The sequence below is a fragment of the Clupea harengus genome, chromosome 2, assembly GCF_900700415.2.
Source record: "Clupea harengus chromosome 2, Ch_v2.0.2, whole genome shotgun sequence".
Lineage (NCBI taxonomy): Eukaryota > Metazoa > Chordata > Actinopteri > Clupeiformes > Clupeidae > Clupea > Clupea harengus.
In genome coordinates, this window is record NC_045153.1 from 16,589,955 (window position 1) to 16,617,830 (window position 27,876).

Sequence of the window (27,876 nt, forward strand, 5' to 3'; positions counted from 1 at the left end):
CTGCTGCACAGAAAATATTTGATGGAAATGGGCATCTATTTGATAAAGATGTTAATGGATATTTGTTGGCTGCAAGATGAAATGGTACGTCAGAGAAATAAAGGGATCAGACTTTAAAAATTCCTTGTCTGTGTTTTTTAAACAATCAGCATCCTGTTTATCAGAGTTGGACTTTTGTTATTATGCCAAATGTTGACTTGTTACCTTGATAAAACAAGTAATTAGCCAATTCTGATTCTCCACATTTGAATAATATAATACAGTATATAATACAGGATACATGTATTATCTGTCAGCTTAAAAATATCTGAAACCAGTGGCCTTCGCCAAAAGCTCCGTCGTAAAAGAACTACTCGCCACTCGATTCCTTCCGTAGATACATATGTGGAAACTTCACCTGCCCTTCAACCCCGCCTTCCAGTCGCTTCATCCCGCCCCTCTCCTCAGTCATCTCGCGGTCTGTCATCCATTGGGAAGAGGCATTTTCCGTGAAAGTAACCGAAGATCGGAAAGATTAATACTTCAATCTTCAGTTTTCAGTTACATGAAAGGCGAACTGAGGTAAGACTAGGTCGACTCACTCTTTTTCGTGTTTATCTTTCTCAATTTCTAGAGACAGTTTCAGTTGCGTTGATATGACGATTACGTTGAGCACAAAGTCATTAATGATCTGCGCTTTAACTTCTAGTTATCATAGCCTGCCTTGGTAGAATAAATGAAACGAAACTGCAGGACAAAATGTAGCCTATTTAAAGACTATAAAGCAAGTTTGTAATGTAACTGTAACTGTTTAGTGAGCGCGCAATTATGTAATTGGCTACAATGTATTGAAGCAGACTTGTCTGCAACGGCCAGCTGTTGAAGACATTTTTAACAAACGAACAAAAGCCATTGTGTAGCTCCATTGAAATTATGTGCCAAGCACTCTCGCTTGATAGTCTGGATTCAAAACACAATGGGAACTGTTAGGTCAAGATTACTTTTACAGTTGCTGTTTCAATGGCCATTTCAATCCTTACGTTCATGTAGAACTACTTTAAACGAATTATGCGGTTTGCACCATGCAAAGTCAATGTGTTTGAAATAATTTTGTTAAACATCAGGGTGGAACGTAAAGAAAGCCCGTGTGGAGTTGAACACATGTGTGTGACCACCCCCTGTAGTCATTGCTCAGTCAGTTATGACAGTTGCAGTGTCCCATATGGGGTGTTTGTGTGTGTGTGTTGCTGGCTGGATGAACGAGACCCACCGATGACCCCCTGTTACAATCTGTCACTGGGCTCTTAAGACAGCTTTGGGGGGAATGAGAGTGCAGTAACACCCCCCTCCCTAAGCTTCATGTCCCACACAGAAACTGTGGCTGTTGCAAGGGCTTGTTGATTAACGTTACCTACATTTTAATGGTTACAGATTTAATAACCTATAACCTACTTTCTGCATAGCTTGGTTTGCATCCTTATAAATGTACCATTCTATGAAAACAGGAAGGCTCACACAAGTGTGATATCTGGAGAAATAACCTTCAGCAAAAACAGACATGTAAGGTTGTATGCAGTAGCAGCCTAAAAGCGTAATGGGCTCTGGCAAATGTGACCATGAAATAAAGACACGGCAATAAATAAAGACGTCAAACATACAGGAACATACATATTTTGAGAAAGTGAAGAGAAAGACTGCGAACAAACATACTTTTGAAAGAATATCTTTAAGACTTGAAGTCTGACTTGAAGAACTGAAGTCATTTAATAGGTTATTACCTACTGTTGTTCATGGCTCCTGAATGCTGAGCTAATGATTTCCAGGTACTCTCCACTTCCTCAGCTGGACATTGATTTCCATCAGGTTAAGCAGTCGAAGGCTGTGCATACAAACTGCAGTAAATATCAGGGTGTGTGCATGCCAGTGTTCATGTTCAGTTAAGAGCAGCAGACCATAAGATTTATAATGCTCAAGATTACTCTCCCAAGCAGAAGTCCTTAATCGTAAGAACTGCTGGAGTACTTGAGTGCTCCGGTCACTGCTGCACAAGGCCTGCTCCTGAAACTCAAACCTCACAGACACATTAGCCTCCCAGAATTGTAGGCCTCTTGGGAGTTTGTGGGGTTCCAAATGGAATGGCTTTTGTCTAAACAGACTCACTGGTTGAGATGGGTCACACCTGCAGATATTAACACCCCATAGCATCAGTAAAAAGGTAATTTGTCCGTTTATTTTCTCTCTCGGGCAAATGGCTACCCATGCAATTCTTTATGTTTGAAACCGTTTGCCCTTCCTCTCTCTCTCTCTCTCTCTCTCTCTCTCTCTCTCTCTCCACACTCAGAGCACCCTGGCATGCAGTCTCAAACCCATCGCCGGTCTCCATTTTCACTCCACCGATAATTCTATCCCTGCCCCCTTCTCTCTTTTCTTCTTCTCTTCCTCCTCACTATCTTCCCATCAGTCGTTTCCAAGGGCAATGAGGAGTGAGGGTTCCCTCCTCTGCTTTTTTTTTTTCTTCTTCTTCTTTTTTTTTCTCGGTTCTGTCTGACAGGAGATGTCTGTGCTGAGGACAGCAGGTGATCAGAGGGAGGTTTGTAGCGTTTGAAGTCTCCTTCAGCACCGGGAGATAGCTAGCTGGACGGGGAGTTGGGGGAATGGGGGCGGTCACCATTAGGCTGTCAGAGCGCCTGTCTCCTCTGAAGGCTCCTCGAGTTCAGACTGCCCAGAAGAGGAGGAGGAAGAAAAAAAAAAATCTTGGCATGTTCCAGACAGTCTGTGAGTGAGCCAACATGAGTCTGAACAGGTGTGCCTCAGAGATGATTTGTACAGTATGTCTAGCTGTATGTTTGGAATATGGACTGTTGAGGTCTTTGAATGCCTGTGATCATGGTTTTGTCTGAACTTTGACTACTTATTGTACTTTTGTCAAAGAAATAGTAGAATAATAACTGATAGCCAAAAAACAAGCTGCATCAAGAAGATTTATGAAGAGGTTTCCTTAACTTCCTTCTTATATTTCTGTGGCACCATCCCAACAACTAATGGTGGGGTTTTAATATAACTGTTCAGTGAGACCTTAGTGCACATGACCAGAAGTAAAAGGCTATAATTTTCTTTGCCAGCAGCCCATTTAAATGTATAAGTGTAGTTATTGTACTTTTTTATTTCAATGTGTAGTAGTATTTCTGTGTGCTGTGTGAGACACATATTTGTGGTTAGGAAGCAGGAGATTTTTCTAAAAAGGCTGTTTGGATCAAGGCTGTTTAGGTGTTTGTTGGTCTCCTTGTAAACTGACCTGATGGAGGGCAGTCCAGCTCCAGGCAATTACTGAGGAATTGGAAAGTCATACGGTGCCAATTAACTTTTTATCACATGGCCGAAAAAGACACGTCTCCTTTGAGTATCTTGCTTTGAAAGCCGTGGATTTTTTTCAGTGCTGAGGAAGGAATGGAACAGACAGATGGGTACAGATTAAGAGAGGGGAGAGGCTGAAAGAAAACAGGACAACAGATGCTATGACTGAGGTTTGAGCTGTCGATTAAACATGTACACAGCTTCAGGGTCTCTGTGCAGATCAGCCTTGATCCTATACATTCAAATGTATGCAAATATTCCCAATAGTATGTTGTTTGTATAGTAAAAACAAAACCGCCTCTAAACCTCTAGACCAATGCTAAATGTACTATAGAGAGACCTTACCCCCACTATATTGGCATATGCATTCTTGTTCTTTTGATTTAGGCAGTAGTTTATTGGTAGTCTGTGTAAGAACAGCACCTTCCATTATTGATCAGAAAAATATAAAGAAAGACCAAGAACACTTAAGCTTGGTTTATACTTATGTCGCAGACACTTTTGAAATGGTCGCCGACAGAAAAAATAAAGTGTTGCACAGGCTGTTGTGTTTATACTTCAGGCGAACAGTCGCCGCCTACGTCATAAATGGAGTAGCGCCAACGGCATTTTTCTGACATTACATTGTTGACTTTTTGAAAATCAACGGCGCGTGCTGTCTATCTAGCAAATCACACTAGCGTTATTAAACAGTGTCTAATAGTATATATGCGCTTTAACAGGCAAACTTATCTCCATCATGGTAGGTATTATTTGTGGAGGAAGCAATCTATAATAAAAGTATATGCTTATCTAACATACACAGCCCGCTGTTCCGAAATTGTGAGCACAGCAAGGTGAATCACTATAGCCCACATGCACATCCCAATTCATTGATTACACAATTATAAACCTATAAATGCACAACAAATTTCACAACAATGAACTTTAATTCAGAATATTATTATACACACGTGGCATTTGCATCGCGATGATAAAAAAAAACTTTTTATGATGGCCAACTTTCAGAGCAAAAAACTTCTAAATCATTCATCATCATCATAGCCTAGGTTGTTAATAATAATAATAATAATAATAATAATAATAATAGGCCTACGTCAAACAAAGTTGTGGACCAAGACCTGAACTGCTGCCCAGTATTCCGGCAGCGTGCGGAACCCTTGATTGTAATCGCGTTTGAGACACGCAATTCTCCTCTCCAGGCGCTTCCACTTTCTCATGGGGAGGACGCAGCTTAAGCGCAGAGACAGGTGTTTGCCTGTCTCCTAATAAAGTTGGTGAAACAAATGCAACATTCGCTGATTAGCCTACCTCTTGTTACCAGCAGGACACACACAACACTATCCAAAATGGCATTGCATTGAATAAATCAGGCCTATGATGTGCTTTGCGCATGCATGCTTTGTCAGTGCTTAACAAGATCTGCGTAATGTCCTGCGACAATCTGCCGGTGATTTCCTTCACACGAGTGGTACCCTATATTCAAAACCAGAGTAGGCTAAGTTAACAAATATTGCCTAAGAAAAGTTATATGCGTAAAGCAGGGTTTTTCCTGCATAGAGAAAATTTGGGTGCGCACCTAAGCCGTTTTCTCGAGCGCCTACGACAAATCCCGAGCGCCTAAGGCAAAAAAAAAGTCCGTGATGAAAAAAAAAAAAAAAAACTGTCATTCATGGCGCAATTCAACTTAATGGTGTTTTGAGCCCTCACCGTCAACTTCTAGGCAGCAGCTGCCTGGAAGGCGCATCCCGCCTCCCACCCTCTGAGCCAATCATTGAACAGAGGCTTCTCCAAGCTCGCCAGTTTAGAGAAGACGTCGGTTTGAATTTGAGATTTGAGCAAGCAACTTAATGTAGCTAGCTTTTAGCTGTTTTAAACCAAGGCACATTACTTCAAAAATGTTGTTTTCAACCTGCTTACAAATCTGGTTAAAACAACTAGTGAAGGTGTTTTAGAATAATATTAATGCCATATACAATAACTGACTTTATGTTAACACCACTAATTAGCTGTCTAATTATTTAGCACAATGCTAGCATGAATCTACCGTAATTCGATTTTTAACCAAGTGTAGACAACTGCTAGCTAGCTGCTTGCTCAAATTCAAACCAACGTCTTCTCTAAAGTGGCAAGCTAGGAGCGCCTTCCAGGCAGCTGCCGCCTTGAAGTCGACGGTGAGGGCTCAAAACACCATTAAGCCACAATTCATCACGGGTGCAATGCATGTCAGCGAATATGTTCTCAAGAGTATGTTTCAAGTATAGGCTACAGCCGAACCCTCGTTCTGTTTTGATCAATAGTAATCGAGTTGATAAGCGTTTCTTCTTGTCTGATCAATACGCAACTGTGAGGTGCGCGAATGGACAGAGCGGCCAGCTGCCAATTACTCAACTTGCGTATGCATCCTGACTTCATCAGTCGGCGGTGATTTTGAGCATAACATTCCATTTTCAGTATTCATGGCTTTCAATGTATTACAATATCTGCTATGTTGAGGACCTACACAGGTGTAGGGTATTATTTGATTTGTCTACCCGTTTGAACGAGTACCAGTAGACCGCGGGGCCTCGGGAGAGGCAGACAACCGCATTGGTTTATCAATGAAAGCTCAGCTCGTTCTGAGGAGAGCGGATATATTTGTGTTGCATCTCGAATATAATAATATTAATATTATCATTGATAAACCGGTGCGGTTGTAAACTGTCGTTCCGCTGCGAGGGCCAGCCCGACGTGCCCGAATACACTGTACAAATGCAAATGAAATTTCCACTCAAAATGCTGACAAAAGTTTGATTAACGATTTCCAACGCAGCCTTGAAGTTAAACACACTATTAAACATATTTGTGGACAGTTTTAATAATACAAACTAAAATAATTGTATGTAGGTTTGTATAATAAAAATGAATAGCAATAATAGATAAACTTGAATTTCATCATTTGTGTGTTCCATTTCTGACCACTGGTTAGTTCTAGATTCTATTGATATACATTTCAATAGTTTGCATATGTAAAGAGGTAAACCTTAATAATCTTTGAACCTAACATGATAGCACCATGGGGCTTGGACTATTGTCAATCTATTAGCCTATCTATTTTAATCTAAAGTGGAAGCAAAATGATTTCCTCAAGCATAGCCTCCATTATTTCTGAAATGGTAAAAAAACGAAATAAATACATAGATGTCTGCTAATGAGGTGACACGGTAACACAGGCTGTGTGCGCGCGTAGCGCGCCTTTTTTTTTTGGAGCACCGAAGACCCATTTTGACCCAGGAAAAACCCTGTAAAGGCCCGGTCAGCATCTCCGCTCCGCTGCGCAAACTAAATGCTGCGTGTATTTTGTGTTACTTAAAATATTTCTAAATTATGCCGGAGCCTGCACTTCCAGCATCCCTGTTGAGGACTATGTGTAAAACATGATAATTCCTCCCACGGACTGCAGCAAACACGCCAGTGAGCGGGCCTCTTGCATTCTTCACCTTGCACACGCACTTTTTGCCACCCCACCACAAACATGAATCCGACACCACTGATTGGAACAAAGCCATTTCGGAACAGAGGGTTTAATTTTGTAAAGATATTTCGTACTATTTTTCGGAATATTGAGCTTTCGGAACACTGGGCAGACCCCCAGTCAGACTGACGTTTTGCCTGGTCATAGCTCATCATTGCCTGCGAGCTAATGCCCACTACAACAGGGACATAGCAATAACGTGTCCTGCACAACTCCTATCCTTCAAACTGCCGAGGCATTATTGAACAGGTTGTTATACTTTCGAGTCAGGTCACCGCCGAGCGCCTGTTTTATTGTGTATGTGTTTTTCAGATGTGGGTAAAGCTGCAGTGTGTGCTGCTGTACCAAATAATGCCTTTCATCAGTGTTTTAAGAATGTTTTTTGCACTTTGACTGTCTGTTTACGTTACCGCGAGTCAAAGCACTATCCATGTTTCTGATCGTTTCTCGTTGACCTGTCTACTTTCCCAATACAATAGCCAAGTAACTAATTCGACCGTAAAATCCAACACATTGTTAATATATATTCGCCAATGGTGTGTGTGCGCGCCTCATGACTAGTAGCTAGCTTGCACTATAGGACCCATCATATCTACCTTACGCCACTGACAAGAGCCTGTCATAATAGCCTGCACTGGGGCCCGTTGTAACTATGTTACGCCACTGTGACGACATCAGCGCCAGTAGAAATTTCTCCATGTAGCCGACACTTCCAAGCGACGGTTAAAAGTGTCGACCATGACGTAATTTCTGTCGGCGACCATTTCAAAAGTGTCGGCGACATAAGTATAAATTGGGCTTTAGAGCAAAGACAAACCCATAGAAATAACCTGCACTGTTTGTGTAGGCTGTAGAACTACAAGTTTTTTTACCCCAGACAATTACTTGAAATATTATAATTATACAGTTTTTATTCTTCTAAACCTGAATGGTACACCTCACTCATCAAAAACTTTAAACCTGTGGTGACACTGTGTAGGAATTAAACTAGCTGGCTTCACACTCCCAGAGTCATGACAAAAACAAATCTTCGGAGACAGAAAATTCTACTGGACAGTTTGTACTCAATCAGCATCTCCATTCTGAGGAAAAGTACTCAAGAGTACCAAGAGAGGCATCCCTGCTGGTCTATTGTTTTCTGTATTTAAATATTCTACGTTTATGGATAGGGTGGCTATGTTTACCCCACATTTAGCAAAAAGCTGACTTATACAGTATGTAACAGGGGTAAGTACACCCCTGTGTAATATCATTCAAATGTCAAGTGATTCAACATTATATCACCTTACAGTAATTGTATAGCTAAGTTAAACAGTAGTGTATTTGCTTTTATGTCAAATAAAAAACTACCAGTTTAGAGTTACTTTATCTAAAATACACGACCCACAGTAGGAACTCGGTAGCAACAATAGTCAGCACACCTTTCATTACTGAGATTCATTTTTGTTTTCAATACTTTGTTTGTCCACCTTTAATTGTGATGACAGACTCCATCCTCCTCGGCATGGAGGATAGCGGTGCTGCACACATTTCTGGAATGTTCTGAAATGTGTTCAGCAGTTGTCTCCTTCATGCTGAGGAGGATGGAGTCTGTCATCAAAAAAAATGCGGACATACAAAAGGTGGACATACTCTGAGGTGATACAATTTTCAATTGTTTGACATTTAAGTGATAATGCACAGGGGTGTGCTCACGTCTGTTGTATACTGTATGTTTGGCCCAGTCAAATAACAGCTGAGACAGAAGTCAACAGTTGCCACTGTTGCTTTTTTTGGACAGAGGTTGATAAAACATATTTGTGCTTGGTGCATTATCCAGTAAATCAACTCGTTCCATGAAACATGAGCAAGAATCCATTCTCTTACCCTGTAGCACTGCAGCAGAACTAGAATATTTCACAGCTCAGTATGCAAATGTATGTCTCATTAACAGCCTTTGGTTAGACAACATTTGGTTAGCTGCAGAAGAGTGTTACCCAGCTTTGCAAGAAACTGGAAACCTGTTACTCGTAGTGAAGCACCATTCAAAGACTTGCATAACACGTTTTAATTTTGCACTCCCAAATTACTATGAGGGGAATTACTTCTCCCATCTCTCTCTAGTGACGTAATGGAAATTATTCTGTGAACAAAGTGTTTGAGTGTTCAGGCCCTGTGGCACGGGTTTGCTTTATGTCTTCTTAAAGAAAGAAGCCTACCCGGAACAATGCATGCAGTCTATTATTACGCTTAGTCAAGGTCACCCCACTATGGAGTGCGCTATTTTCATGACAGGAAATGGGTCAAGCTCCTGGTCATGTACCTTTCTGCCACCTGTGTCACCTGAATGTGGTTTTGTCATGTTTTGGCACGGTTATAATGCCCACCTGCCAGTTTAAATTCAGGAGAGTAATTTCAGTTTGTGTACTTTGGCCCATACCTACTGATGAGATTAGTCATGCCTTGAGAAGTACCTTCTGTGGTAGTAGGCTTTCTTCCAGTGTAAAACTAATGGTATAATCGCAGTAGGGTGCTGCATTGAGGGGTGCTCAATAGGGATGGGCATAATTAATCGACGATCGATTAATTGATCATTAAGAATTTCCTCGATGAAATTATTTTTTCATCGATTAAAACGAATGCATGTTCTGTTGCGTAGTGTGCGTGTAATTTATTTATTTTAGGGCTGTCAAAGTTAACGCGTTATTCTATGAGATTATTGTGGCGGAGATTAATGCAATCAAATATTTGAACGCAGTTAACGCAACTTTGTTTACTTCCGGTGCGCGTTGACCCGTGGCACGAAACCGCCCCTTGTCTGCAGTCAGTTAGATAGAAGAGACCGAGACGGTAGTTGAAGATGGAGAGAGCTGAGGGATTGTTGGGCGGAAAGTTTCTGTTTAAGAGGCAAAATGACAGAACAATCGACAAAACTAAAGTTGTATGTAGCATTTGTCAAGCTGAATGTAGCTATCACAGAAGCAGCTCGTGTTTAAGTTATCACCTTAATGCAAAGCACCCGACAGAAAGCAGTCCCAGGTTAGATGGTCGCCAACCCACACTCCACGACTTCTCTAGGAAATTAACTAGACCAGTCCGTGAAAAGTTTACCAACGCTGTAGCAGTTTAGGTTGCGGGTGACTGTCGGCCCATCAACATAGTTGAAGACGGTGGGCTGACTGAGGTGATTCGAATTGCTTCAGGGGACAATTCTTACGATTTACCGTCGAGGGGCACCATTGTGTCTCGCATACATTCCTTGGCTGATGGCGAGAGAGCACGAACAAAATACAATTAAACAACAGTGTCTAAAATAATGAATGAAGTGATTACTCGTTAATTTATAAGATTTAGTCTTTAGAAGAAAACAAACTTTTAATCACGATGAATCTAGATGAATGAATTTCAAAATGTGAGATTAATTAGTTAGAGAGAAAAAAAAACGAAGGTCAGTTGTGTTTATGAGCACCGGCTTCTAGCTGTCGGCTCCGCTGCTTAAGAGTACAGCAGCGCATATTTTCAAGTGTAACCATTGAACGGATCCCGTTTAACTGCCACAAGAGTTGTCCATCTTGTAAGTTTAACTGCCACAAGAGTTGTTCATCTTGTAATAAATATCTCAATGAGGAAACACGCTGTGTTTTTTCTATTTTCACTGCATTTTAATATAGCCTATAAATAGTGAATTTTAATATAAAAATATTAATGATTAATCGAAAATCGATCGTTAATTCTCCCGACGATCGATTAAGACAATTTAATCGAATGCCCATCCCTAGTGCTCAAGGCAATTACAAAACCATGCACCACTGTATAAAGTGGTCTATGCTTTTTTGCATTTTTTAAAGTAAGATTAAATACTACCTGGCATTACTAGTTCATATACTATTTTGGCAGTGCATAAACAGGAATTCTATAAGATACTGCTGGGATTGAATAACGTTTTGGTGTAAGTCTATTTCTCAGGCAACATGAGTAGATTATGATTTAGGAATGAGGAGGGGGATGTGGGTACCCCCTTTGGAAAGCTCGCCTGAGGGACCTGTCCATCAAGAGGGTATCATAGTGACATCAAATGAGACGACAGGGGCGGGTCAGTTGCCCTCACCCCTGGGTCACAGATTCCGAGGGTCAGTGATAAGGGTCACGTAGGCCTATTGTGTCTTATCTTACAAAGGTCAGGAAGACGTCTGAGGAGTCTTTGTATCGTATGTGCACTATTCACAACAGAACAAATTATTCTAGTCTTGTAAGGTATATCTGCTTCAAGAGACTTGGTTTGAGTTTAAGATTTATGACTATCTATCAGAAATAAAGGACATTGTCATATTGTACATTCTGCGGTATTCATTCACTGTTACATATGTTTCAAGCTGAACCACAATTTCGTTTTTTTAAATAGAAAATAAATAGTAGCCTATCATCTTACCAACCAAGCTAACAGCAGGTTCGTTTAGCCCTCTTCTCATACTGGTTTGGAAATCCTACCCAGTAGGTATTAATGTGTCTGATGAACAAATGCTGCGCCCTCAAGCAGTACTGACACTGCACTGTGCTAATGCTGGCTATGTGCATTACATAATCTGTAGGGATGTGATGCCACAGAAACGCAACCTGTTAGGTTTGCTTTTCAAATCTAAATTAAAGCAATGTAGAAATCGGTATTAAATTCTTATTAAATTAAGTACCATACTCATTAACATACAGTGGGGAAAATAAGTATTTGAACCCCTGCCGATTTGGCCACTATGGCCACTTGCAAAGAAATGTGTGATCTATAATTGTAATAGTAGGTGTATTTTAACAGTGAGAAACAGAATATCAACAGAACAATCCAGAAAACTGCATTTTATAACATTTATGACTTAATTTGCATTTGATGCAGAAAATAAATATTTGAACCCCTAGCAAAACATGACTTAGTACTTGGTGGAATAACCCTTGTTGGCAAGCACAGACGTCAGACTTTTCTTGTAGTTGGTCACCAGGTTTACACACATCTCAGGAGGGATTTTGGTCCACTCCTCTTTGCAGATCCTCTCCAAATCCTTAAGGTTGCGTTTCAATGGGAGGGAATGAGGGAATGAGGTTCAAGCGCAATATTCCACGTTACATGGCCCCATCCTTACATGGTCCCCTCGATGCAGCGGAGTCGTCCTGTACCCTTGGCAGAGAAACAGCCAAAGCATAATGTTTCCACCTCCATGCTTGACGGTGGGGATGGTGTTCTTGGGGTCATATTCAGCATTCTTCCCCCTCCAAATGCGGCAAGTCGAGTTGATGCCAAAGAGCTTGATTTTGGTCTCATCTGACCACATCCTGTCTCCCAATCCTCCTTAGAATCATTCAAGTGTTCATTGGCAAACTTCAGACGGCCCTGTACATGTGCTTCCTTGAGCAGGGGGACCTTGCGAGTGCTGCAGTACTTCAAACCATTACGGCGTAGTGTATTGCCAATGGTTTTCTTGGTGACTGTAGTCCCAGCTGCCTTGAGATCATTCACAAGCTCCCCCTGTGTAGTTCTGGGGTTATTCTGCACCTTTCGGATGATCACCGATACCGCACGAGGGGATATCTTGCATGGAGCTCCAGACCTAGAGCGATTGACAGTTGTTTGGTGTTGCTTCCATTTACGAATAATCGCACCAATAGTTGTCTGCTTCTTACCAAGCTGCTTGCCGATGGTTTTGTAACCCATTCCAGCCTTGTGCAGGTCTACAATCTTATCTCTGACGTCCTTGGTCAACTCTTTGGTCTTGCCCATGGTGGTGAGGTTGAAGGTGTGAAGTATGATTCTTTGGACAGGTTTCTTTTATACACGTCACCAGTTGAGATCAGGTGTACCTTGTTAGGCCTAATGAGGACTAATCTGTGTGCTTCTTGGGCACATAACTGGTCATTGGGAGCCAGAATTCTTGCTGTTTGCTTGGGGGTTCAAATACTTATTTTCTGCATCAAATACAAATAAAGTCATAAATGTTATAAAATGCAGTTTTCTGGATTTGTTTGTTGATATTCTATTTCTCACTGTTAAAATACACCTACCATTAAAATTATAGATCACACATTTCTTTGCAAGTGGCCAAACTTGCGAAATCGACAGGGGTTCAAATACTTATTTTCCCCACTGTATATGTTTCTTTTTTCCTCGTGTATGTGTGTGTCATTCCTTCTTACATTTTCACTAGTATTGCCATTCAAGTGAAAGGGCTTGCTCATGGAATTTCTGAGCATTGTCAGTCTCTTGGACTGGCATTGTCACTTACGGTGCACTTTGTATAGGGCATCCCTCAACAAGATATGGACCGCAGTGCCTATCCAACGCACAATCAACCCTCACTGGCTTGGTTCCTATGACACATGAGAACACAGGCAGAGAAGAAGGGCTCACTGTATTCTCCCTTACTGGATAAACGCTCTGCCATCTCCATTCAGTCACCTTGGCCTAGGGCCCAGGTGAAACAGCTTTAGGGGTTTTATTTAATCTTAAACTTGACAAGGGCGCCTCACTACCCAATCTCTCAGCATCTCGGGAGATTAGATCCACTCTAGAAAAAGCACGGTTGACAAAAGCTTCATAAGAGGCTCTGTGACCGTGCAGGACGAGGTCTGTAGGCCCCCGCGTACGTTCAGACAGAGTATTGTGGGTCGTTAATTAAAAGTGATTGAAAAGCCCACTCGAGAGTTACCAAGCATCTCGAAATGAATTGAAGTTAATCGTCTGTTTTATATTAGTCAATTAAGGAGCCAATATAAGCAAACTGCACTGGACACAATGACAAGGCACTTCCAGGGAATGTGATTGACTAATTAAGTTATTCATAGGTTTCAGTGGTTCCTTTTAGGCCTCTGCTGATGAATTTTAGGAGGAAACAGATAGATCTTTGTCAAACAGTAGAAGGGGCTAGAAATTAAGTTTCTGCACAACCTTTCAATTTAGACATGTCATTTTAGTTTGTACTTTATATTCAAATTGACCTGCATTGAAGACTAGTAATATGTATTGTATATAATATAAAAAAAAGATTTGGCCCACGTGTGAAAGGGACTCCCCGTGTTTGCTTTTGCCATTGAAACCTTGGGGACGCTTTCACCAGCACCTGTGGTGGATCAGGTTGTTTAAGTGTAATAGGGTGATAGGTTAACCAGACACATATGCCCTATATAAATTTATATATATGGAGCTCTTAATTTTTCCATCCCACTGTCCATCTTTTTATCTTTTTACTCTTTTACTGGCTATACTAGCCCATTGCACAGTCTTTACTATTTATATCACTTTGCACTATCCTCACACACACAAGCACAAGTACTCTATCTTTGCACTATCCACACAAGCACATGAACACTATCTCTCTGCACTCTTTGCACTACTTTCCTTGTGGACATCAACACTGACACAATCAATGCACACTGTAATATCTGTATAATATCTGTATACACCCCACTCCCTGTGAACATGTTTTTCCCTATGTGTATTGTTTTTCTACTGTGATTTGTGTATGTATGTTTGTGAGTTAAGTTAAGTGTATAAGCTACTGGATGACCTAAATTTCCTTCGGGATTAATAAAGTATCCATCTATCTATCTATCTATCTTGATTTAACTTCTCTGTTTTGGTGGACTGTATATTCACAAGATGAAAAGAACCAAATAGTTTTGCTATAGTAGTGTGATATAGAGTAGTAGTTCACACTGACCATCATGCACATTTTACAGCCACATTTTTTTCCCTGTTGGCAGCTCTCACATTTCAGATGTGTTCTGAAGTTTAAGTCGTATTGGGTTTAAAATTCTCTGCATACTCTGATCCCCAATGCTCTCTTTCGGGCCCCTGTCACTGGAAAGGAACACACAAAGGCCCAAGCCATTTGAAGCCAATGAAATCCAAGGAGGATAAGCCTCCTTCAGTATATGACACTGATTTTCAGCTGTCAAAACACAAAAGATGTTCCGTCACCCCATCTGGAAGACTGATGTCGGTTGAAGGTGTGGTCATGCGAGAGTGCACATTATTTATTGGGTTTGTTTTGGAGCTCGGCCCACGTGTCACAGGGACTCCCCGTGTTTGCTTGTGCCATTGAAACCTTGGGGACGCTTTCACCAGCACCTGTGGCGGATCAGGTTGTTTAAGTGTAATGATAGGTTAACCAGACACATATGAATCAGAAATCCCATACCGTATTCATATCCCCCGAATGTTCTCTAATTTGTTCTTTTAAGATCAAGATGCTTTTAAGTTAATTTCACATGGTGACTTACCCTGTCATGGCTATCGGTATATGACAGGTCATTGTCTTTTCATGCCTCTCAGTGCTGTGGTATCTGCTCTCCCAACCACAAGACGAAATTGCTGTCATTACGCTCATGACTTATCGTTCCCCGGATCAGTGGTGAGGGACATGAGTTAGGGTTCTGTCGACACATTATAGTACCATCTCTGAGGCAGTGGTCTACCTGTGGTTGTATGTAGTGTGGTGTGGCCCATACTTGTGTGCCACTGATGTGAGTGATCCCTGAGCCCGATCTCCCCCCGCCCCCCAAGCCCCCCCCGTCTCCCCCTTCTCAGTAGCCTCCGAGGCAAATGGACAAATGCGTCTTGATTTCTCTGCAAAATGGCGGACACAAAGGAGGGCCTTGTTCGGAGGCTCTGATCCTTTTGAACCGGCCGAGGGGAGAGAACAGGAGCCTACAGAGAGTGGATCGGGGAGGGGGAGCCAGGCCGAGCACCGGGTGTAATCAGTTGGCCAATTAAACAGACCCGGTCTCTCGCCCTTGTGTAATGATGGAGTCTGGAAACGGGGAGGACGGAGGAGAGGTCTCCAAGCGAGTGACGGAGCAGGAGGGGAGCGGGCCAATGCAGATTAGGTCACATTATACCTGATATCTCAGGCAGTGTCGGCTGTCAGCTTATTCTTAAAGACTGGTATTTAATATTATTTTGTGTCCTCGCCTGCACCAAAAGGACTCAGTGTGTATGTTGTTGGCTTGGAATTGGTACATTCCTGAAGGATAATAGAAAGCCCCCCCCCCCCCCCCCCCCCCCCCGGCATACCTAAGGATCATTCCAACATGATGCCACCTGATATGATATATGGGTCTTTGAAATGATTGGGGTGTTTCACGTGTCAGCGGAGATGTACAGCTCTGACATAAAGTGGGCACGCATTTGAAGTGAAACTCGCTATCAGGTATAGAGAGGGTCACACGCAGTTCTCTGTTCCCGCAAATTTACAGGAGCCGGACTTGGAAGACTACACCTTTAAGCAGCTTTTAAGAGTCATGCACCAAGGGGTAAGCAACACAGTGCTTGTTAACTGGTCCTGAGGATGGCGTGAAATGTGAGACAGGTGTAAATTTACCAAAATGGCCCTTGAACCCATGAAATTACGATGGAATGGGATCCTCCAGCCCTCCTACTGTAACTTAGCTCTTTTCCTGGTTCATTGCTAGGGCTGAATGAATACAGAGTGCTCTTGATCTTCGAGATTTATTCAGACCTGCGGGCAACCCATAATTTGTTTTCTCAGGTGGTTGTCCTGTAGAGGATGTTGTTTAATCAGGTATCTGTTGTCCAGTACTGCTTTGAATACACTAGAGCTAAGAGAAAGTTAATTTACAAGTTTCACAGTGAACATGTGTGGTCACTGCACACAGAGCACTGCCTTGAGCAAAAGTAAACAGTCAGAATTACTCAAAAAACGCTGAAAATGGCCAGTGTTATTTTTAATATATTTATTGATCACTACAAAATTCTCATGGTTTTTACATATTTCGTTTTTTTACCTTGAGTCAGTACTTGAGTAGAACATAACTTTTAACAAGCCCTTTAAACTGTGGGATGATCCCTGACTAGATGGCTTTGTCTTAAGCACACTTTCAGGTGCAATACTTCCCGAGGTTGTCCCCAAGGCAAATTAAGATATCCATCTCAATCCTGAAACTGTGGGCAAGACAGGCACTGATAACAATTGTGTAGGTTCATTTTTAAAGTGCTTGGTGGAGATAAGTTTTCTTTTTACTGTGTGTAAGTTTGAAAGATATGCTATGCCTTTTCTGTCCCTGAGGTATTATGACTGCAATATGCATTTTGGTGCATACACAAATTCCTTGTCCTAACGAGGGAACATGAGAAACATATTAGCAGTACCATGGGGACCTCCTTTAGGCAGACATAAGCCACAATGTAACATACTTGGCCTAAACAGTAGCAGAAAAAGAAGCTGACATATATAATCGACAGGATGGAGCATGTGATGACAACAATTGGAAGACAGAAAGATGCATATAGTGCATTGTGAAACCCCCTGCGAGTCATCACTTCTTCCTAGTCTTGATAGAAACCCGCACACTATCCCTACATGATGTACATGACAGTGTGAAGTAGGCCTGACATAGTGACGTCACTGTACCATGTGACCTAACACATTACTAAATTAATAAATATACATTTATTAATTTGGCAGATGTTTGTATCCAAAGCGACTCAAACTGAGGAACAACAATCAAGCTTCAGTAAATTAGGACACTTTGGAGAAGTTTTAAAGAGGACCTATTGCATGTGAACAGTCAGCAAAGTACACGCCAGAAGGAGTAACTCTCCCACAGAAACCCCCTTTTCTCAGCTGCCTGAAACGCCTCGTTGGAACTCCAGCCCCTTTCCTTTGTTACAAGATGACGCAATCTCCTAAAACAATCCTTATTGCCCACCTAGCTGACCAGTCAGAGCACACTGAGCTCATCGGGGGGGCTTAAAGACAATGCGTTCAGACAGAGCTCTAACTATGCGTTTCAGACAGAGGGTGAATAGATATGTACAGTATGAGATTTTTTTTTTGTTTTTGGAACATTACAGCATGTAAATCTATTCTAGTATACCCCAAAAATAAAATTATGAACATTAAAAATTAGCATGATAAGTCCTCTTTAAGTTCTATATTACAATAGTTAGAAGTTAGTTTGAAATGTGTGTAGCAATGGAAATGTATTTGGGAAAGTACACATGAAAGATAAATCTTGCAAACACTAAGTGTTTTCATTAAGGGATATTATAGTTTAACTCAAACTGTGTGTGCCTATGAGGAAAGTTACCTAACCCAACAGTATTTCTGTAGCACAACTAAGCCAACACATTGTGGCTGACATGTTAGAGATAAGTAGATAGATAAGATTCTGAAAGTATGTGTAGAATTAATGACACTGAGACGTAGATTACAAGATATATTGCCGCTGTCTTCAGTTCAACATCTGTGCCAGAAAGGCTCCGCTAAATCTACAGCTCTCTCAGGTGTGTTTGACAAACACTCTGGAGGTCCTCCCAATCTCTCACCGCCGGGATTAGTGCTTGTTTGAGCCCATCGTTTATGTATGTGGATGTTCCGTTCAGGCGGGGTACATAGCTGAGGTCAAACATCAGTCTAGACACTCATGGTCTTCCCAGCAGGCAGCCTCAGAGCCACGGCCTCATCTTCACATCTCCTTTCTTCTCCCGGCCTTTGTGCTGCAAGCAGGAGTGCTTTACGGCAGCAGTTCTTGTGTCCTGTGCTGGCGTGCTTTGACAAACGAGAGGGGGTGAAAAATGCCGTTTCACAAAAGAGCCGTAAAAGCTCCAATGACCACCCCCCCTCCAGGTTTATATCCTTAGACCTGAGGGTCTCTTTTATGATGACTGACCCTACATCTCACTTCCTGTGGACAGGGGGATTCAAACGACACAGGAGAGGAGAGACAGAGAGACTGAGTGCAGGCAGGCACTGTGTCAGGGACAGAGAGACAGAAATTTAAAACAACTTGGGACTACATTTAGTTTGTCTTAAATGGTGGAACTGTTTACCTTGATAAGGTATTACAGCTACGTTTCTTTCTAGTGATGATAAACACAGTGGACAGGATACCAAGCTGTGCCTTGAAGACAACCTCCTAAAGAATTTAAAGTAAGTTAAATATCTTTTGCTTAGCAGGGTTGGTTCTGTGTACACTCTAGCACTAGGAATGATTTGAAGGCTTAGATAAGGTTTCGCACAGCTGTATCTTGGGGGGGGGGGGGGGGAATTGTTTTGTATGCATAGTTTTTGTGGTATTTGTTAAGGCTATGTGGATGACAAACTAGATATCTTATCTCTGGACCCATCTCACTCTTACCCTCACTCTCTCTCTCTCTCTCACACACACACACACACACACACACACACACACACACACACACACACACTGCCCGTTTACATGCACACACACACACACACACACTGTACATTCACACACAGACACACACACACACACACACACACACACACACACACACACACACACTGTACATTCACACACACACACACACACACACACACACACACACACACACACACACACACACACACACACACACACACACACACACACACCTGGATCCACCAGGGCCCCTGCTCTGTATCTGCTCTGTAAAGTGACCTCCATACATGGGCTAATTTATGGTTGCTCGTCTATGCGGAGTCTACACCGTAGCCTGTGGCTTAAGCACTTATGAGCATTTATATGTCTGTGTACAAAAATAAACAAAGATAGCAGTCCAAAATCCATAGACTACCATGTTTGTACAAAAATGTAATTTGTTTGACTTTGATTTTGTAGAAGTTACTGAGAATAGACACCGTACAATCTGATGACTGATAACCACCCCCCAAAGTAGACAGCTTGCTAGTGAAGTAAACAGTGGTCGGCACTTCATAGCAGAGTGGTTGGATTATCAGCACACCCCCGAACTCCGGGGAAACGGACCAATCACAGTTGTTACGGTCAACGTTGCCACAACATCTAGTTTCTGGGGAGGTGCACGTCAGGCCACGGCATACTGTACCAAGCTACGCCACACACAAGGTTGTTGTCTGCATGATTTTACGCAGAAACGTAACGGCCTTAGCTCTGGGAAAGCAGAGGCTCCTCCTCATGGCAAGCACATTCCTCAGGCCAGCGCTCCTGTCTCCTCAGGCTCCGGTGGCTTGCACACAGGCCTGTTGCTGTCGTCGTGAAGAGTGCTCAATGCAGGTACACGCTTTTAAGTTGCGTGTAAGAGGACGTTGGACATGAGGGCGGTTCAGGTGCTGTTGTGAAAAGAATGGAGGAATTCCTGGCTTTATGATGATGATACATCTCACCTCTGCCCCAGCCATTGAAAAGTCCACATTGAAAACTCATGAGCTGAAAGATTTGAGCCCTTATATGTCTAGGCTGATTGAAGACAACCCGCAGAAAGCCATTGTCATTGTTATTTTTCAGGGTGCAGGATTTTGCGTAATTTATTTTTCTTTGGAATCTTATGAATATACTCCTATCCTCCCAAGATTGTGTGTAGATTGTTCGGTTTTGTGAAATTTAAGCCTGTTTTGTTGCACAGGCTTGTTATGGGGCAGTTTGTCAGGCACTTGTATTTGAACACTAGAAGGCTTGAAGTGTATACTGGCCCAGTTCAACTTTGGCACAGCTTCTCACTCCTGCTAAGTTTCATCATCTCTTGTTCCTGTTTTATTGGACCGGTTTATATGTCTGTCTTTTCCCTCTGTTGTTTAAAAGCCAACGGAGTGCGTAGTAACTAAGATAACTCCGTGAATCATTTTCATGTCGGAGCCGAGAGCGCTCCAGGTGCCTCGGTGCCACTCAGATCTGCTATAAAGTTTGCTTTTACAGGTTTCCATAAGAGCTCTTTCTTTAGATTTCAACTATGAAGTTACACTCCAAGTTCCCATCAAAACAAACCAGTAAATCTGTCATCAGTGTCGCTGGAAATAAAGTCACTGAATAAGCAAAGAAAAAAACTTGAGTGGGTGATAAAGGCAAGTTGTTGAGTCGACCTGCCAGATAAACCTTTTCTTATCGTTCCCTCGTATGCCAGTCAGCATGATACTGCAAATTTAGTGAAAGCCCACACGAGATGGTTAAAATAATTAAGTTAACTTTGCCACTGGCACGGCTCAATTGTATGGTAGACGCCATCACCATAAACAGTAATTAAGACAGCCCTTGATAAATTATCAGACGTTGATTATGATGACATTTTAGACAAGGGGGAATTACTTGTGCCTGGCAAAACTCATCAGTCGTAAAACTTGTCTGCACATTTTAGCCTTTGAGATTCTAAACAAATCAATTGGGGAAATAAAAGGATAAAGAATTGGTGACAGCTGACATAAGTGTAATCACTGTAAGTCAAATTTATGTTCAAGATTAGTGTTATTATTTGCTTTGATAAGGCAGCCGTTGGGTTTCACAGGACAACTCAACGTCTTTTTGTAGATATTTTACATTTTGCATTGCTTGCTATGTATGTTTACATTTATTCAGGTTTTCCGAAACAACAACTGCATGGGTGAGATCTACACAGGATCAGATTTATGTGCTCCCTGGGAAGCAAATCCATGACTTTGGTGGTGTTAGCACCTTAGCACCAGACAATGTTGATCTACTTATGTTTAATATACCAACCAGCTGAGCTACAGATACATGTACATTTGTATGGAAATGCTACAGATCTGTTGGCTCAGTCATTTGCAAAATTCCTCAGTAATGTAACCTTGAATGAATTGATGAATTATTTAGCAGATTCATACATTTGTCAAAATGTGATCTCTTATTTTTTCCTCTCTTTTAAAAAAAAGAAAATCACGATGGAGCTGTGTTCATTGTAGTAAGTATTAAACATGTGTGCCTTTAAAAATATATGAGGAATAGTAGGCATTCCTACCTAAGACCACAGTGTAAAAACCTCCCAAGTAACCACCCAAGTTTAGGGAATACTTGTGAAACACAAAATTGTAAACGAGGAATCTCGTTCTTATTTACATCAAAATGAGACATGCAACACTGATTTACTATTGTCAGGTGAGAGACTGTAAAACATAATCTTCGGGTCTCTAAAGGAATTTTAATATTGATTTTTTCCAGTTGATGTGGGGAACTTCTCTGTCGTTGCATGTAGAGTCTTTGAGTAGAAAGGTCTTTTATGAAACTCTTCAAAGAATTCTGTCAAGCATGCTGAACTTGGGCATTAAAATAAGGCATATAAAATGTACATATTGCATAACAGTATGTTTACAGTGTAAGTTAAAAGGGAGCTTAAAAACCTTTTGAATGCCCCTTTCCCTCAGGCTATCTCTGAAAGGTCCCAGTCACCAGATATCAAATGGTTATGGTATCAGCGGCGTACCAGGTTATATCTCCCACACAGAGTGCTAGCTCCGCTTCCAACTTTCTCTTTTTTAAAAGTGAATTGTGTTATGTAAACAGGACCGTTTAATATGTTGGCTTGCGTGGAACACGTCTATTTGCTGTCAGCTCAACCAAAACAAGAACCTTGAACGCATTGAAAAAAAAGGGAGCCTGAGAAGTACTAGCATTTCCTCCCGAGAACAGAGGAGCGTGGTGATAAAAGCCAGGTGGGGGCTGAAGCGTGCAGTCAGGGGTACCCCTTGAATGGGTAACCTCGCCCGGAACCCGAGGGGCTGTAGGCCATTAAGACTTCCTAAAAATGTGGGCATCCCTGCTGGGAGCGTGCTTGGAAGTGATTGTGCTCCGTGATGGCCCTCTTCCTTCCCTGTCATGGGAACGAAAGCCGACCCAACTCCCACTGACCTGTAGGGAATGCAGGCTATGGAAACAGGACGATTTGTTACAGTTATAGCATTTTTGTCCAAATACCCGTTTTTTCTTTTTCTTTTTCTTCTTATGTTCGCTTATCGCATTTTCTTTTGCCACTGTTTTCTCATGAGGTGTGGGTCACTGACTCCTAATGGTGCAAATGTTTCAGGTAAGCGCATGTCTCGTGGTATGCCCAGATAAGGCTGCCTTTTTCTCCAGTGACTTTTCATTCGATTGTAATCTATACAGAGCCCAGGGCCTGAGATAGAGCGTGCCAGGCACATTCGTGCCGAATTCCTGCAGGTAGCCGACCTATGACCTATCCCCATGGATCACACCTGCCTAGGCTTTGTCCTGGAGTCGAAAGGCCTGAGTCAGATGATATGATATACGCCATCCTAATCTCCTTCTACTGCACTTTATTCAACCCATGTTTGCCCTCAACCATTAGGCAGCCAAACCCAACTAGATAACCAGCTCTGTGGAGTTGGATGAGAGAGAGAGAGAGGAGGAGGGGGGGGGCAGGAGGGGCGCCACAGGCCTAGAGGGGAAGGGTGGATACTGGGAAGGGGGGTGTTTGTGTGAATGGTAATTAGCTGGGCTGGCCTCATGGTAACACTTCAACTGGATTCTCACAGTGACCAGAGTGACTCGTAGACTCCACCTATTAACCAATCACAGCCCAGAGTCAGGAAGTGACCTCTCAGACTTTTGAAGTAGCTCTTGAGGCTAGGGGGGAGGTATTGGTCTGTGGCTAAAGTCACTTCAGTCCCCAATTGTCTATGCTGAGACAAGCTTGTGTCTCACTTTCTCTGATTTAAGACTCTCACTTTGACTCTCCTGGAGATAAGGCCCTTCCTTTGATTTCTTCATCTGTGTCCTGTGAGGTAAGATTTTATAAAAGATTTTCAAATAAGGGAATACTTTTGTCAACAAGTTTAGAATGACTCAGGTGGCAACAATTGCTTGGCATTGCAAAACTCATACTTGTTTAAGGATAAGCTTACCAAAGGGCCATCTCTGATATGTTGTCAGTCTTTTCCAACAATAATGATCAAACACTCTGACAACAATGTTAAATTAGATTTTAAAAAGCATTACTAACCAGGCTTCTTATGATAAGACACTTGATTGGTTGACAGGCATTTAAAGAATAAGAAATGATTGTGAAACTTGAAGGAATGATATGTGTGTGTGTGGGTGTGTGTATGTGTGTGTGTGGAGGGGAGGGGGGCAGCAGTGTTGGTTATTGAGGTGCTTCTCAGGACAGGGGGGAGTGCTGCAATACACACGTCCATTCAGTCCACCACAACAGTTTGAGGAAGGTGTTACCAGCTCCCAATTTCTCACTTAGCCCAGAAAAACTACAAGGATATCCTGTCAAAAGAACTTTGATGTACTCATTTCAACTTCCTGAATAGCTATAATATAAACATAGATGCTGTATGTTGTGCACAACAGCTTTCTGATCTGCTGTGATATGCATAGTTTTAGAGAGTAAAAAAAATGAAATAACTGACTTTTCTGCTCACCTATCAGCCCATGAGGCAGAGATTGAGGGCTGAGCCATGGACAGTTGCAAGGCCTAAAGATAGCGAGAGCCAACAAGTGTCAGCTTGCCCAAACATATGTTATACACTGCTGAGTTTGTGCTGGCCTGCAGGAACCCCTTAGCGACAAAGCTAACCCTTGTCCATGTGAAGTGTTTGCCTCTGTCAGAGTCTAAAACAAAACATGTCACCTCTGTGGAATGGATGGGTCAGTCTTACGTGCTGTGTGAGAGAGATAAGGCATGTACTCGGACCACCCCATGGATTGTTGTTATCGAGAGGTCAGTGTCAGGGTAGGTTTGTGTTGACCTCTGCAAGAACAGGTCAAAAATGTCTAGTGCTTGTCTGTGTGTCTGCATAGGAAGGTGCATAGCATATTCTTTTGTTATGTTAGTGGGTAGAACACAATGTTCAGAAAGACTGTTTAAAACTGTTGCTGCTTTAAGATCACAGTTCAAAAACTGGTTTGGTTCCCTCTTGTCAATGAGATATTTTTGGTTTTATGAGTATGGATACATTCTTGGTTAACCCTTAATGCCATATACTCGATCAGAACATGATAAGACTTCATCTCAAAGTACAGGTAAAAAAACAGCCGTTCTAAGGAAACTCAGAATAGCCCCAGCAGGTTTGGTCACATACTCTCATTTTGAGTTGAATTGCCTTTTAGTGAACCTCGGGCCAAGAGTCTCATGAGGATTCTAGAACCTGTTCCTATGGCAGGTATGGGGGGCCCTAAAAATTACTATTGTTAACTAGAAACCTGTATCCAGTCTTACTCATTAACTTTTGAAACCATCTGGGCTGTCTCTCCCCAGACCCCTTAAAATACCTCAAACAGGTGTCAAAAGGTCAAGACGCACATAAAGACTGTGGGAAACAAACAGCATTTGTTTTCAGGGAGATCTTATGGTATATACTTACTAGTATTCTTTAGATATGTTTTGCCCAGTGTCTTGAAGATCTTATATTTTCCTACTCGTGCAGCAAAATATGATATGTTATACAAGGCAACCAATAACTCTAAAGCTGTGATGGTGAAATAGGGAGATTATTGACCACGTCAGCATGTGTGATGCATGGCGTTGAAAAAAAAGGATTTCACATTAGTTGTACGTAAGTTGTTTTAAACACCCTGCGATGTAATGATGGGTGTAATGAACGGCAAAGTTTGTTTGCTCCCTACATCCTGTGAATAAACTCTTACCTTGGCTGAGAGGTCCTCAGCGCTGTCACTTACAGCCGCAGCAGCAGTACCATAAGCATCTCATCTCCCCGTCTCTCTTAATCCCACCCCACCCAGCCATCCACCCGCAGAGCAGGTCATCTGACCCGAGAGCAAGGGTCAGTGTTCATTACCTGAAAGGGGTCTCCAGCCATCCATCCCATCCTGGCTAATCTCTCCCTTCATCCAGGCGTCTCCTTATGTCTCTCACCCTGACCCTGTTGATCATGCCTCCATGGTTAGGCCATATTTACTGGTCACTGAATACTTAGAGACACGCAACAAAGAGCCAGAGGCTCCTCCTTTCAACCTAACCCTTCAATTATCCCTCTCTTCTTCTCATGTTCCATTTCATGGTTCGGCAGTTGAAAGAGCATCTGCCATTATTCAGCTCCATTTGTGAGCAAGAGTAATTCGAAATATTGTGTTATTTTTGGCAGGCATTAACCTGTTGCTTTCGTGTCTTGCAGGGACCTTGATTGGTCAATAGAGTGAAAATGGTGGTCCTCACAGTTCTTTGCCTGATCTCTGTTCTCCAGCTGCTTACGGTTTTGGTTTCATGTGACCATATCAACTTCTACAACGTCCGACCGCCTGTGGATGGTAAGTGCTGAGGATAGAAGGCATTTTAAAGATTATTCTAAAATGTCATCAACATGTCATCGTATTACAAAATCTGCCATTGCATATTTTGCGGGGGAAAACACTATTGTATTATGTTATATTTATATCAGTAGTTTATCATACTGACATCAGCGTAATTCTCTTTAATTTTCTGAAACAGCATTGCAGTGGCGTGTAGACCATGATAGACCACATGTAGACCATCAAATGATTAAAGTTTGTGTGTAAATCTTTACAGCAACTCCATTCCCAAAGAGCTTCAAGTGCTTCACATGTGAGCAGGCCTCTGACAACTACAACTGCAATCGCTGGGCAGAGGACAAGTGGTGTCCACAAAGTGAGTACTCACAAACTTTGTTATTCACACAAACACACACACACACACACACACACACACACACACACACACACACACACCTAAGCCTTAGTTTGATTCAAAGACTTATTTATTATATTGCATACACCGATTCCAAATGTCTTAAGCACTCATTAGAACTCCACATTATTTGAAATCCGTAGACGACATCCATTGTCATCAAATGCTTTACTGATTTTTTTCTCTCTAATTCTTCTGCAGACACACAGTACTGTATGACAGTGCACCACTTCAGCCATCATGGGAAGACCAAGTTTGTGACTAAGAGGTGCGCGGTGAGGGAGGAGTGTCACATGTCAGGCTGCCGCCACCACAGAGACACGGGGCACACGGTACATTTCCTGCTGCTTAGTCAACTAGGATAGCCACTAACATTATTATATATGATCATATATAAAGGGTAAAGGTAAAGTTATTTAGCATAATGTTTTATCCAAAGCAACATACAGACAACCTGCAGCGATTGGAATCGAACCTGGGCCAACCATATATAATATATAATTTTTGATGAAATTGATATTATCTACTTAGCCATATTAAATGTGCATTCATTTGGAGGTGGTTGTTAGTTTGGGGTACACACTGAAACATTAAGGATTCTTTTAATTTCCCAAACATTATAGTCTGTAGTGATTGCCCTCATGATTGCTGATATCTCTCTCTCTCTCTCTTCCTCTCTCTCTTTCAGGAGTGTATTTCCTGTTGCGAGGGGATGGTCTGTAACGTGGAGGTCCCCACCAACCACACTAACGCAGTGTTTGCCATGAGGCAGCAGGTTCCCAGCTCAGCCGTGTCCAGCGTCAGAGCCTGGGCAGCCCTGTCCTTACTCGCCCCCATCCTGACCGGAGGTCTCCCGCTGTGACACCAGCACACACCAGAAGCAACAAGCACACCAGAATGGTGCATTGGTGTCAGTAGGCCAGGTCTCCGGTCAGTGGACCAAGTCCACCAAGATGATGGATGACCTGGTTCATCAGAGAGGGGGTGTCCACAGCCTCAACAAAAACTGAATGACTTGCCACGGAGTGCACACATGTGGTTAGCATGAGTATACTGATCTCCAAACACAGCATACTGCCTATGCTGCTCTGGGAAGGAGTGAATGTACTCTCGTGGCCATTTGGACGAAAGGTAGAAGCTCCGGACTTAAATGAGATGAGCTTCCTCGTGTTGCACTATTGGTATGCAAGGACCAAGCAGGACTGGCTGCGTGAGCAGGCTAATCCAGAAAAGGAACCTGGAAGATGCTGATTCGTATTTCATGAATGGATGCGCTTATGTTGGGGATGGTTGAAAGTTTGACTTTAAATCCTGAAACATTCAGCTTGAGCAGTCTAAGGACAGTATTGCTTGGCAACTGATGACAGTAGTCTCTGTCCGTGGCACTGTTTTGTTATTCCTGAGGAACAACTTAAGCACTAGAAGAGCGTTATGGACATCACAGAAAGCATATTGGCGACTGTGGCAAGATCGTCTGCTTATTTAACGGTGGCAGTCTTCTCTTTTGAAATCGGTAATGTAGACATTTAAAAAAAAATGCAATTATCGATGTCATGATGGTCTTTCAGTATAATCAAATAAAAACATTATCAAATTTGGAGGACACATGCAATGGGTATTCTTTTCATATCAACAACTTATTCAACAACAA

General features: G+C 42.2%; 1 protein-coding gene across 1 annotated transcript; it reads left to right on the plus strand.

Annotated features, from left to right (window-relative positions):
• The first annotated feature begins 222 nt into the window (after nucleotides 1-222).
• On the plus strand, nucleotides 223-27,876 carry lypd6b (LY6/PLAUR domain containing 6B). The gene is made up of 5 exons (XM_012819402.3): nucleotides 223-561; nucleotides 25,696-25,828; nucleotides 26,088-26,186; nucleotides 26,427-26,557; nucleotides 26,914-27,876. The coding sequence occupies exons 2-5, from the start codon at nucleotides 25,723-25,725 to the stop codon at nucleotides 27,085-27,087; spliced, it is 510 nt and encodes a 169-aa protein (XP_012674856.1). The 5' UTR covers nucleotides 223-561; nucleotides 25,696-25,722; the 3' UTR covers nucleotides 27,088-27,876.